The 13,780-nt window shown below is 42.5% G+C and overlaps 1 protein-coding gene across 21 annotated transcripts in view; it reads left to right on the top strand.

Moving 5' to 3' along the window:
• The window catches only part of DAB1 (DAB adaptor protein 1), a 1,141,854-nt gene that overhangs the window by 990,254 nt on the left and 137,820 nt on the right, over positions 1-13,780 (top strand). For all 21 annotated transcript variants that reach the window (XM_058717264.1, XM_058717252.1, XM_058717251.1 and 18 more), the window contains 2 exons: positions 3,896-4,035; positions 12,868-12,966. In XM_058717264.1, the coding sequence (XP_058573247.1) occupies positions 3,896-4,035; positions 12,868-12,966 (239 nt within the window). The remainder of the gene's footprint in view (positions 1-3,895; positions 4,036-12,867; positions 12,967-13,780) is intronic.

A 13,780-nucleotide genomic window follows, 5' to 3' on the forward strand; every position in this document is an offset into this window, starting at 1 on the left:
GTATTATACCTAGGAGGGAAATGGTATAATACTACGAATTGAAAACTATGCCCACACAGTAACTGATACACCAGTGTCATAGCAGCGTTGTTCATAATAGCCTCCAAATGGAAACAGCCCAAATGTCCATTGGCTGATGTGGTATCTTGATGCAATGGAATATTATTCAGCCCCCCCTCCCCCAAAAACGACATGAAGTACAGGCACATGCTGTAACATGGAAGAACCTTAAAAATGTGATGATAAGAGAAAGAAGCTAGTTACAAAGGACCACACATTGTATGCTACCATCTATATGAAATGCAGTTTGCTTCCAAAATAGGCAAGTCCATATAGGCTGAAAATAGTTGAGTGGTTGCTGAGGTTGCCTTCTTGTAGAGATTGAATTGAATGGTATGGGAATTATATCTCAATAAAGCTGTTATTTAAAAAATTCAGGCTCTGCTGTTGGTGTTGGTCATTGACATTATCTTCTGTAAAATAGGGCAGGTGTTTAACTGTAAGTTAAAGAGAAGGTGTGAGGGTTAAATGAGAGTTTGCATGTAAAATCTTGGCACAGCGACTGGTATGGTAAATGGTCAATAATTGATAGTGACGATGATGATGTCGCTTAAACATAGGTCCTTTCTTTTGTCCATCCTGACGTCTATGGTCAGTGGTGCTTTCAGCGAAATAGTCTGGGGATGCACGATGACTTGTGATGTGTGAAGACTGACCCTTTCCCTAGCACTCTCAAATCGTATGTGCCTCTGATGGAATAGCCTTATGGCTCTGATATCTGTTATTTATTTCTTAACTAATATAACTGAGACCTTGCTCAAGATGTACTCATGAAAAATTACCCTTTTAATGGTGGAGCATTTAATGAGAAACTGGATTATCTACTGCATAAGTGCCCTTCATACAAATTAGCTTGGCCCTGGGTCCTAATCTAAATTGGGCTCCCTACTTTCCTCTAAATGGCCTAATATTTTCTTATTAATCTCTGCCCTTGTTCACCTGATCTGGCTCTGTCTCCTTATGAAGCGCCCTCCTTGGTAGAGCTCTGTGCTTTGATAAATGTTTCTTAAGGCTGTCTTTCTATCTGACTCATGGACAATTTGCGGGACATGATGTAGAGGCCGGAAGCTATTTGTTCCATTTTTTTTTTTAACGTTTATTTATTTTTGAGACAGAGAGAGACAGAGCATGAACGGGGGAGGGGCAGAGAGAGAGGGAGACACAGAATCGGAAGCAGGCTCCAGGCTCCGAGCCATCAGCTCAGAGCCCAATGCGGGGCTCGATCTCACGGACCGCGAGATCGTGACCTGAGCTGAATCGGATGCTTAACCGACTGAGCCACCCAGGCGCCCCTGTTCCATTTTCAAGCTGTCTCTCCAGTGGAATTTTAATGATGCCAGTGTATTGGGTGTCAACAGATTTGGACCAGGTGAGTGTGTGTATAACCTAAAGATGGGGATGTAAGGTAGAGTGAGAAGCGATTAATCATGGTGGTTAAGAGAACAGGCTTCAAAAACACAGAACACAAGCAAACCATGAGCCTGGGCTTTGGCATCAGACATATCTGGATTCAGGTCCCACTGAGTAAGTTTGGACAAGTTACTTGGCCTCTTAGATGTTTCATTTAGATTCTCATTTACTAAACCTGGGTAAAAGCACATACCTCTGGGGTTACTTCTAAGGTTAAACAAGTTGGTGTATACAACGTGCTTTGTACAGAACATGATAAATACTACCTGGAGTGGTTATTATAAGTAAAGCTTGGAGAAGTCCCTCATAGTAAAAGGGATTTGATTAGTGACTGAAATAATATCATGGGTTGAAAAGGCTGAGATGGTATTCGTGGTAGAGTAAGAAAACCTTCCCAAGAAACAGAGTAAGCCATAGGCCACTCCTACCCGACACCCCATGATAATGCAAGGAGAGGTAACTTGTCGTACATGGCCCTGTTGTTTGGGTAGGTGTCTGCACAGGGTTTATCATGGAAAATGTCCTCTTTGTTCTTAGCTTTAATCTCTGCCAATCTGCCCTCACAGAACCCTGGGCCTTAATTTTTACGTCAATTACAGATCATGACTAATTATGCATATGTTATATCTGCTTTGTGGACTATAATTCAAAGGCTTTACTATACGAGGAGTCAGCAAGGGTACAGGGGGAAAAAGCACCAGCTGGAAATTAGGGGTCTGGTTCTGCAGACATTCCTTTGTGCCCTCCTTCCTTCAGCATTCTGTCTTCTCTTCTTCATTCACTGGGCTGGTAATAGTGGTGACAGCTGCCATTTTCTGAGCACTCACCATGTGAATCCACGCTTTGCACATACTGTCTCCTCTAAGTTACTATTCGCAATGAATCTGACGGTGGATATTTTATCCAACATCCGTCAGATGAGGAAACTGAAGCTCGGCGGACAGGTTAGTTGGCTTTCAAGTGAGAAAGCCATACTTTGAAATGAGGATGGCCAAATAAAGCCGTACCTTCTTACACAACCAGCGCAATGCACATTTACGCATTTTTTATTTTTGGTCACCAAACTCTTGAGCTTATAGGGGCACAGACTTAGTCTCATACATTTGTTGCAGTGACTTATAGCGTCTGGCACGGAGGAGATGCTCAGTAAGGGATGATTGAATCGATGAATGAAATGCAAGTTGTGTTTCTTTCAGTAGAAAAGCATTATGCAGCGGTTAATCATTGCTGTTGTTTTCTTCCCCCCTCTATTTTCAGCTGAAATAATTCTCAGCCCCACATTATGGAAAGGCCTTAGTTTGCACATCATATACATAGAGAGAAGTAGGCTGAGTTAGCTCTAATGTGCTCAGCTCAAAGTTTCTCACCAATGATGGAAGGCTTGATGGAGGAGGTATTGGAAGTTCAAGTTAATGATGTTCCAGGAGATGAATATCAGGAGACTAGGGTGCTCCAGGTTTTAAGAACCATATGTGCAATGCCCCATATTCTGATGAGTTATATGAAAGTTTGATGATATTAGAAATTTTAATTACGGTGTATTCATCTTTTTTTTCTGACCATGTGAACTTGCACAAGCTCCTTGAATTTTATGACCTTCATCTTCATTGTCTACAAAATGGATATGGTTGAGTTTTTATGAAGAGTGGGCATAAAGTTTATAAAACATCTCCCGTGAAGCACTCAGTTAGCAGTAACTTTACTGTCCTTATTTTATATGGATGTATTTGAACTTCTGGTTGACACGTCTTAGCAAAATATTATGTTAGTAATTATTGAGAAGGGCTGTTGCGGGATATGGGCGCACCATACCAAGTAGCCAATTTCTACACACACATGAGTTAGCAGAAGAGATATTGTAAAACCATTTTTTTGATAATTGTCCCTGGGTCATTACTTGATACAAAGCAATTACTCTGGAGTCTTACTATAAAACAGCCCATGGAATGGGGTGTAAGAGGGTCTTGGACCCTGGCCAAAGTCATATTAAATGCTGGAAATGCCAAAGAGGCTCAGTGCTAATACTATTGTAACAAGAATGTCAGACATGAACTCAGTGGGTGATTATTACTTGTTGAGTACCTAGTGTGTATCAAACTCTGTACTGGGTGCTTTACACATGTTGTCTGATTTAATTATCTTAATGCCCCACTGGGGTTGGTTATTTGTAACTCTTTTTTTTTTTTTTTTTTCCCTCTTGCCTGAGAAAACAGAGGCTCAGAGGGAAGTAATTTTCCTCCGGATTTAAAATGATAGAGCCAGACTTTGCATCCAGGAGAACTACCATTCTTTTCTACTTGGTCCAGTGATTTGACTTTCTCAGAACAGAAGTGAAACCAGAGACCGAATCTTGGCCCTGTGGATATTTAAAGACAGTGGGACCTGAATACTTACATGCCTGAATCATGCTTTTCTCTGTTCTCAGGTCAGGATCGCAGTGAAGCCACTTTGATAAAGAGGTTTAAAGGTGAAGGGGTCCGGTACAAGGCCAAACTGATCGGGATTGATGAGGTTTCTGCAGCTCGGGGAGACAAGTTATGTCAAGATTCCATGATGAAACTCAAGGTACCACAACAACAGTTTACTTCCAATATTACGGGTTTAATAGGACTGAGGGAAGGGGTGATTATGATCATTATGGTAAAACTTTTTACTTATTCGTTTATTAGTAAACTACTTGTTTCACTGATGAATCACTGCATGTATTCATTGGGAAGAGATTTTAATCATTATGGAGTGACTGCTGGCAATTCTTTGCTGTGCCCAGTTTTGTAATTTCTGAGCATATCACCTTTTATTCAATTTTATCTTCATTGTGCAATGCCTGCAAAAATAAAAGTTAAATTGTCAAATTTTATAGTCCCTCAGATTTTATGAATCTTAAACCCTTTGTTATTTTTGAATACATTTTAAATGTTTTACTGTATGATAAATAGGTAAAAGATGTTCTGTTAAGATAAAAGCTAATTTTACTCATTCTTATAATTTCTATTAATGTTGCCAAACACCCCATAAAAGAAACATATTTTTTAAAGTAATATGTAATAAGATTTGGAGATTTCAAGATATCATAGAGAGGTTTCTGATTATAAATGCTTTAAAGAAGGCTTTTTTATTGTGAAATCTAAGAAAGAAATTGGGGAAAAATACACAAAATAAGAAAATTATGTGACTAAATGACCTTTAAAACATATGAAAAAGCATTTTTTGTTCCCATGTTCTGGTCTTCATACAGTCTATGTTTCATTCTTTTAAAAAGTGATTTACAATATTTGAAAAACAAATGATTTAGCAGGAAGTCTGCAAGATACTTGATGCATCTCGTACACGTAATTTAAGTATTTTCCTGAATGTAGAATTCACAAATGTTTATTGTAAAATATTTTGAAAATACAGACAAGTATAAAGAGAAAAATTGAAAACATCTATAATTCCACCACACAAAGAAAATCAGTGTGTAACTTACAATCTGTCTTTGTATTTTCATGTATATTATATGAATTATAAATACGTAATACAATTGGAATTACTATTTATATAGTCTTACATTTTTTTTCTCATCTAATATTATATTATGATAATTTTTTAAATATCTTCAAATAGTTCCTCAGGACATAACTTTATATATACACACACACACACACACACACACACACACACACACACACACACATATACATTTTTTTTAAGTGTAAGAAATAAGGAAGAAAAGAAAAATAATATACAAGATTGGCCAAGTGCCTCAAAGTACAAACTAGGGCAGTATCTGTAAAACACCCTCTCCATTGCCTTTTCTTTCCTATTTGCTTAACAAATCAGAGCTATTATTTTTATTTATGTTATACAATTTTTCTCTGCAGTTTAAGATGTATAACAGATGCTAAGTGCCCCTATAGTGTGGCTGTAGGAATCATCCTTTTTAAAAATCTTATTTTCTAAAATATGTACCAGTTTCTTCTCTAGCTGTTACATAAGCAAGCTTTATTTTAATAGTTACATATCTATTATAAGGTATCCTAGAAAAAGATACTCAAATCATGATTTCACAGATGCTCACCTTGGGAAAGGTTAATGTTTCTGTTTTCTTTTTTCTTTTTTTCTTCATAATTAAGCAACATTATGAGATTGTTAGGGCAGTCCAATAATGAGCTCTCTTCTTTTGCTTAGCTTAAATCTGGTTGATAAGTAGATGAAGAAGTCTGACAGGAGGGAGCACCTGGGTGACTCAGTGGGTTGAGCATCTGACTCTTGTTTGCTGCCCAGGTCATGATCTCCAGGTTCACGGGATGGAGCTCCACATCCGGGTCCAGGCTGTCAGTGTGGAGCCTGCTTGGGATTCTTTCTCAACCCCTCTCTCTACCACCATCCCCCCTTTAAATAAATAAATAATTAATTAAAAAAAAAAAAAACAGGCAGTCTGACAGGAGGAATTCTAAATTGCAGCCTTATGAGTGATAAATGCCTCGAATGGCAGATGTGGCGTGGATTCGTGGCTACAGTGGACTTCCTTGAAAGAGATGAACTGTTCCACTTAGTTTGTGGAGCATTTGGATAACTGTAGTCCTTCCTGTTCCCACCACCCCCCATGCTGCACTAGAGCAGGCCTTGAGACTCATACGTGCAGTCACACTAGAGTGCCGCCCCTCTACCAGCAGGCAGATTACAGAGAGAGCGCAGAAACGACTGAGCCTGGAGTCCTCAGCTTCTCTCCAGACTCATGTCCGATAGAGCCCTGCCTTCCTTACCAGGGAGACCCTAGTCAGTGGTAGGGATGAAGGCCAGGATCTTCATTTCTGCTAAGTCCCCCCTTACTGACAAATGGAGATCTGCTTCTGACAAATGGTAATTAAAGGACAGGACGAAAATCTCCAGTGACCTGGTTCTCACCCAGAGCCACAAGTAAGTCTGCTGAGGAGCCGATGCTGCTTCTCCCAGCATCCTGGTAGATAGCCGTTCACCGGGCATCAGTCACAGAGAGCCTCGCTGGGCCAGCTACCTTCATGGAAGCACTGAGGTCTAAGTGGCTTTGAGCAGGAGTCTGCCTGTGCTCCCTGAAGGTTCTCTGTGTGGATTAATGTTGGGCCAAGCTAGCTGGACCAGGCCTGGAGATGGCTGCTGACCTGGTGCATGTGCGTGTGTTACCTGCATGGAAGTGCCCCATCTGTCACCCCTTATAACTGTGAGGTCCCCAAAGCCCTGAGAATTTGTCCTGCCATAACAGGCTCCTGTCAGATGCGCTGAACTTATTGAGGAGTTCTTGGTTCCTAGACAATTGTGTTTCATTGTTTGCAGGTTGCCACGAAGAATGCTGACGTTTCAGCTCCCAGTGGTTTTTCTTTAAGAAACAGAAACATAAATGATCGATTCTCCATTTGGCCAACTGCCCAGGAAAAAAGAGGCAGAGAAGTACAAAATGCCTGTTAGCCTTGCAAAAGGACCCACTTGTTCTCATTAGGCAATATGGGGGAGTCTTTTTTCCTTTGCTAGACTCTTTGAGGCTGGTGCTGTTTTCTTGCTTTAGGGAGTTTTCTCTTATAAAGATTTTAGGGGGAATTCAAATTTCGACTCTGAGTAGGCCATCACTGGTTCTCCAGCAAAACACCACCATCATCCTGTTTTAATTTAGAGTCAACAAAAGCATTTCCCCGTATATTCTCTCTTTTGATCTTGTGAGGTAGATATTAGTCTCTTTGTTACACATAAGAAATCTGAGGTTCATAGATATGAAGGGATTTGCCCCAGAACCTTCATTTAATCTGTGTTAAGGCCAGAATTCAACCTACATCTCTGGATGCCCCGTATTTTATAAGACATCGTTTAGTGCTTAATTATACTCCGTTTTGTATCTGCAGTTAATTTACCTTGGTTCCCCAATGAGACTTTAAGCCCGTACCAGTAAGTAACTACCCACACATCATTGGTTTACAAAGTAGTCAACTTTCAGAGACGTCAGGCAAAACGGTGGTTGTTGAAACTCCGGAAGGGAATGCAGTCTCCCAGAAGCACTGTCTACAGGGCTAATTACAGAGCTCTAAACATGTCACTCGGGGTCCTAATAAGAAGCAGAGCCCACCCTGGCTAGGTCAGATGAGGACACTTAATGCAAGAGGTACTTACAAAGGGTAGGTAAGGTTAAGTAAGGTAACAAGGGATGGTGAAGCTCCCAGAAACCTGCCACCGCACAAAGCTGTTTCCATACTAGGAAGAAATATATCTGCTGAAACCCAGGGAGAGCAGGATGGAAGGGGAAATCCCCTCCCCCACCAAGCAAAAGTATAGTCACTGCCAGAGATGTAGCACAAGGAAGGAAAGGATGCGGGATGGAATACCCTGACCTCTGTCTCCATCCAGACTCTGATCTCCTGCCCGTCTTGCATTGGTGGAACCCAGCTGGAAGCCAGAGTTTCAGGAAGCCCAGAGGACCAGGGAATGTAGTCCATAGGAGCCAGGCTCTGGGCACAGAGCAGAACAGAGGAGGATACTTAAATTCTACCCGCCACCCTCCTCCCCCTTCACTGGGAAAAATGAGACTTAAGGTGATTGTTTCCAAGGCTTGTATAACTGATAACCGGGAAGGCCGAGATTGGACACCAGCTTTTTTAAGTCACGGAATTTTCTGAAATAGCATCCCAGGTTTTCAGCCATTCGTGCCCGAGGTCCGTTGCATTTTCCTCCCTGCTTTCCAGGATGCGTTGACATCACAGCCATCCCATTACGTGCAGGCGCCACGCTGGGTGAGGTTTCTCAGAGCCCCTTCCTGTGCTTCACCTTATCTTATCCCCACAGCAACCCTGGAGCCGGACATGGCAGTTAATCCTGCCTGGCATGCCTGACGCTTTGTGTGTGAATTCCTTCATGGAGATGCTACCTGTGCGTGACTCCCTTAGGGATGCCAGTGTCGTCACGTCACACGGTGCCTTAGCACATGCTATTGCTTCATAATAGCAAGAGTCGTGCCAGTAATAATTATTTACTGAGCCCTCCCTACATGCAGCACACCGTGCTAAGTGCTCTATGTGCAAAATTATTTTTCAATATCTTAACACCCTCATGAGTTAAGAAATGTGATTATTTTCACGTGAAGTTCCCCTTCACTATTGAGTCTGGGAGCTGGTGGCTGCACCTGGTTGCTTGCAGAACACTTTTGACCTATCTGTGCTTTGTTGTGTAGTCTTTTTTTGTGTGTCTGTGTTTTCCAAAAAAGCTCTTTAAAAAGATTATTAACAGAAGGAACCCCAACACTGGAATCTGACAGATCACTGTTTGAATTTTCTCTGTCTTACTAGTTCCTTGAGGTTTAAGGCAATCACTTGAGCCCCCCTGGCCTTATGTTTCCTTATACGTAAAATAAGAGAGGTAATTTTTACTTCCCAGGATTATGGTGTATGCTAAATGAGATGATGTGTAAGAGAACTTGTAGCACATATGGTAGGTACCCAAGAAAATGCTTGACTATATTTTCCAGATTTCCAACAGCAGCTTATTAAGTCCGGTGGCTAATGGGAGGCACAGTGCCCCAGACGGCACCCGCATCCACATCTTCTGACCCCCCAGTCCGAGCTGTCTCCCTGATCTCTGCGGGTTCTGCATACCATCAATGAATAATCTTGTCGGGAGATGAGACCCTGAGGCGTGCTCTCTGCTGGCAAACTTGCTTGGACTTAGTGCGGTTTTTCAGAGCTTGACTCAGGGTCCTGTCTCACAGGAAAAACATGCTTGATAAAATCGTAGCTTTATTTCCCCATAGACAGCACTGCATGGATAATCCTTCCCTCCTTCATTTGTCATGTAAAGCTACCACCAGCAGCCCCAAGCATAAATGCTTCCAGAACATGTGTGTTTGCTCTTTCCATCCTTTTTTTTTTTTTTTTTAAATCTACAGCTCTGTTCTACTAGGGAGTTCTTTGATGGCTGTGAGGAACCAGGAAGCAAAGGGCGGGGGGCATGATATAGTCACTACTGTGTGCCAGGAATTATTGCTATTGGATGTCACAGTAGTTCTGAGAGCTAAGGACTATTAAATAGGACTATTTTGGAGATGGAAACATTGAAGCTATTCCTCTTGATCAAAGGTGCTATCCTCTCTCCACCGTGGGCTGTGATGTTCTCACCTAAGAGGAGTTAACCAAGAAGGAAGGGCTCTCCCCTCCCCTCTGATGGTGTCCTTCCAGTCCTTCCATTTACGATTTATTGTTTTTCTTTTGTGTGTGTCCGGATATCTGAGGTTGGAGGTTCAGCTGCAGAGGGGTGGCAGCGTAAGTTAGTTTATTCCAAAGCCAGGCAAGAACACAGCATTCAAAGTGAAGTTTCCCTAGGTTCCAAATTTGGCTCGCCCACTTCCCGAGTGAGGGTCACTTCTCCTTTTGAGTGCCTGCTTGATGCCGGGCTCCATTCTCCATACAAGGCACAAAGGATGAATAAAACAGAGTTCCATGCACAAATGAGCTTTTGTTCCATCAGGCAAAGGTACAAATGAAAAAATATGTCAATGGCAGTAAGGGCCCATGAGGAAGAGCAAAGCAAGGAGAAAGAGTTAGATGCAATTTGGCAAAGGGGGCAGAGCTCAGAGACGGTGTCTCTGATAGGGTGGCATTAGAAATAAGAATTACCACTGGGGCTACAAAAACATACTTTGGGGGTGCCTGGGTGGGTCAGTCAGTTAAGTGTCTGACTCCTGATATCAGCTCAGGTCATGATCTCATCACGGTTTGTGCATTCAAGCCCTGCATCGGGCTCTGTGCTGACAGCATGGAGCTTGCTTGGGATTCTCTCTCTCCTTCTCTCCCTGCCCCTCCTCTGCTCATTCTCTCTCCCTCTCTCTTTCTGTCTCAAAATAAATAAATAAACTTTTAAAAAATGTACTTTGGCTAATCCCCCCATGTTCCTTAAAATCATCCCTCAGTGAATTCACAGGAAAGCAAGCTGCACACTGAGCACTCTAGAAACCTCTAACTAGGCAGGGCAGTTTTAGAGACAGAGGACTTGGCTTTGGGGATGAGTCCCTCCCTTCAACTATTTCAAGGGCAGGCATTGACGGAGGGATCTTGGGTCAATGTGCTGCAGCCCGGAGGGGCTGAAGGAGCAACACTGGGGTGGGTTACAGCGAGAGATTGTGGCTTGCTAGAAAGAAGACACCACATAGAGGAACAAGTGCTCCCTGTACCAGGAGTCTAGTCTGGAGAGCTGAGTTGTAGTCCCAGCTCTCTGCCAGCCCCCTATACCACCCCAGCACTGCCCATCTCTGCCTCCCAGCCATCATTTTCCTCATCTTTCAGCTGGAAACATTAAGATTTTCTCCAGCTCTTACATTCTGTACGTCTGCAAGTGTGTACGTGGTGCTCCGGAACAAGTAGGTGACTCAGGAGGGGGTGAATTTCCTACTAGTAGGTCCCCAAACAGGAACTGGACCACAGAGTGTGAGGGACAGTCATCCATTTACAAAAAGAAATAGATTTTCATGACCTCCCTGCATTATTCCAAGCACCGTGCTACATACTTGTCACGAATTTTCAATTCTCTCAACCATGCAAGGATAACGTTTACACTTGAGGAAGTAGAAGTGAGAATTAAGTACTTTGTCCAAGATCGCAGAAAGCCAGAAGCATAACCCAGATATTCAGATGGCACAGAATATTCCCAGTGCCCACACTGAGGATAACTGAGCAGCTCAAGGGGATACCTGGTCGCCATGCCTCGTGGTCACCCTTGTTACTAACGCCACAGGTTCCCTCACTGAGGTTCTGGACATGCTGTTCTGACTGCAGCACAAACGACTTTTACCTCCTGGAAACATGAAATCATTATTATTTAGACTTTTCTACTCCCAAAAGCCCAGAACTAGAACTGCTGATAGTTGGCCTTAAACTTACAATCAGCGCAAGCTAATAGTGATGAAGGGGCTCGAAGCTTCAAAACACCTAATGCAGGGCTAGGAACTCCCCACCCCGAGTGTAAATCCCTTGAAATGTACTTACCCTCTGAGCTGTACCCTAATATGAAGCCCCTGCTTACCTGTCACTGGCCACCACAGAAGCTAGTTTAAAAAGCAAGTGTCTTCACTCTTAACTTGCGTCTTACCCACTTTGGGAGAACTCTGGATAGCACATTCATCTCACAGTAATTTACGGCGTGCCTTTTCCCTCCAGGGACTATCCTGGGCATCAGGGATAGAGCAGTGTGCAGAGTAACCTCCTGCCTTTTGTGGTATTTACCTTCTTGTTGGCTCATATACATACAAAAGTTTGGAAAAGTGGGAAAACAGGTGTATTGATAAATGGAATGCATTTGGTAGTTCTTTCCTACCAAAACGGGTAGAGGAAAAAGAAAATGTGTGTTGTTAAAATGGCAAACCATAAGCACATAACTATGATGATCATATTTTTCTTTTTTTTTTTTTTTTTTTTTTTTTTTTAATTTTTTTTCAACGTTTTTTATTTATTTTTGGGACAGAGAGAGACAGAGCATGAACGGGGGAGGGGCAGAGAGAGAGGGAGACACAGAATCGGAAACAGGCTCCAGGCTCCGAGCCATCAGCCCAGAGCCTGACGCGGGGCTCGAACTCACGGACCGCGAGATCGTGACCTGGCTGAAGTCGGACGCTTAACCGACTGCGCCACCCAGGCGCCCCGATGATCATATTTTTCTAAACAAAAATGAGACGGGCAGTCTGGCAATGGATTTTATTTTCTTGTATTTTCTTTCTAATCTCTAAAATTGTTTCCTATGAAAACTTTTCCCAGAAGTAAAAAAATAAAATCACATTTAAGAATATATTCTGTGACTCATCTTTATTTAAAAGATTAAAACCAGGGGCACCTGGGTGGCTCAGTCGGTTAAACGTCTGACTTCAGCTCAGGTCATGATCTCGAGGTTGGTGAATTCAAGCACCGCTTTGGGCTCTCTGCTGATAGCTCAGAGCCTGAAGCCTGCTATGGATTCTGTGTCTTCTGCTCTCTCTGCCCCTCCCCAGCTTGTGTTCTGTCTCTCTCAAAAATAAATAAACATTAAGAAAAATAAATTAAAAGATTAAAACCATATCCAATATGAAGCCCAGCAAAATATTATTAATGGCAGGATCATATTGTGTTTATCTTGGGGTTTTGAATTCTGAGCCAAATATCCAGGCATAAAGCAGGCATCCTATAAATCGTGGGTAGTGAAGTGAAGCAGTGTTCAAGGTATGTGTTTATCCAATGTTAGATATCATGTTAGGGTAAGTATTACCATAAAACATCAAGAAAGGGCAAGCACATTGGGCAGGGAAGCATGGAAGGGGCAAAGGGAGAGGAGCGTGCATGATTGGTGGCATCAGTTGATGGTATCTGACATGCCTTTGGGACCAGAGGGAATCTTCAAATGAAAACACTCAAGTAAAAACCATGTCCTTCCTTTCACCAGGGCGTTGTTGCTGGCGCACGTTCCAAAGGAGAACACAAACAGAAAATCTTTTTAACCATCTCCTTTGGAGGTATCAAAATCTTTGATGAGAAGACAGGGGTAAGTAAAAGAATCACGTGGCGTTGCAAAATTGAATCCATTGACAGATGTGCCCTTAAAAGCCTCTACTCGGTGGGCAAGAATATCAAACAAGCATAAAAACACATAAAGCGACTGACAAACTTGATCAACTGTGATCGTCCATCAAAGGGAGGCTCTTCCCTGACTTGGCCTCAGTGTGACTGCACAATGTTTCTTATGGTGTGATTGCAATAAAAGTGTCACACAGTCCTGGTAATCTAATGGGAGATTGATGGGCTTTGAAGAGTGGTGGGTAATGTGACAGTTTACGTTAAATTTCTGTGTGTGTTGGCAACGTTAATGACATGCATCCTAGAGGGAGACCCGTGAGTGTCTTTTGACTTGGTCAAAGCATCCAGACTCTCCCGAGTGTAACCTGTGCCACCCTGCAATTGCTGTAATCAAAAAGAATGAACAAGTTCTCAGTCTTAGACAAATCTATCACTGCGTGACCAGGAAATGTAAGGGCTGATAGGTCTGTTGAACCTACCAAAGAGGCAGTGTGTGTTTCCGTCAGCCCCCAGCAGCAGTCAGCTCCCACATTCATCCCCAGGGCTTCCCTGACGTTGGTGGTCCTTGTTCATTGGCGGTAAGAGAAAAACAAAAATGTTCTAGGATCTGTTTTGTCCAGAGGGCAAGAGTCTAAGTGACGTGGTTTTTTCCTTTTATTCATTCAGCACTCTACAGCTTATGAAACACCTTTACATAGATCACCTCCTTTGCATTTCACTCGTTCATTTTCAAGTGTTGTATAAACCAAACTCGACCAGCCACGTTACTTTGCCTGAGTCAT

Source organism: Neofelis nebulosa, chromosome 2, assembly GCF_028018385.1.
Source record: "Neofelis nebulosa isolate mNeoNeb1 chromosome 2, mNeoNeb1.pri, whole genome shotgun sequence".
Lineage (NCBI taxonomy): Eukaryota > Metazoa > Chordata > Mammalia > Carnivora > Felidae > Neofelis > Neofelis nebulosa.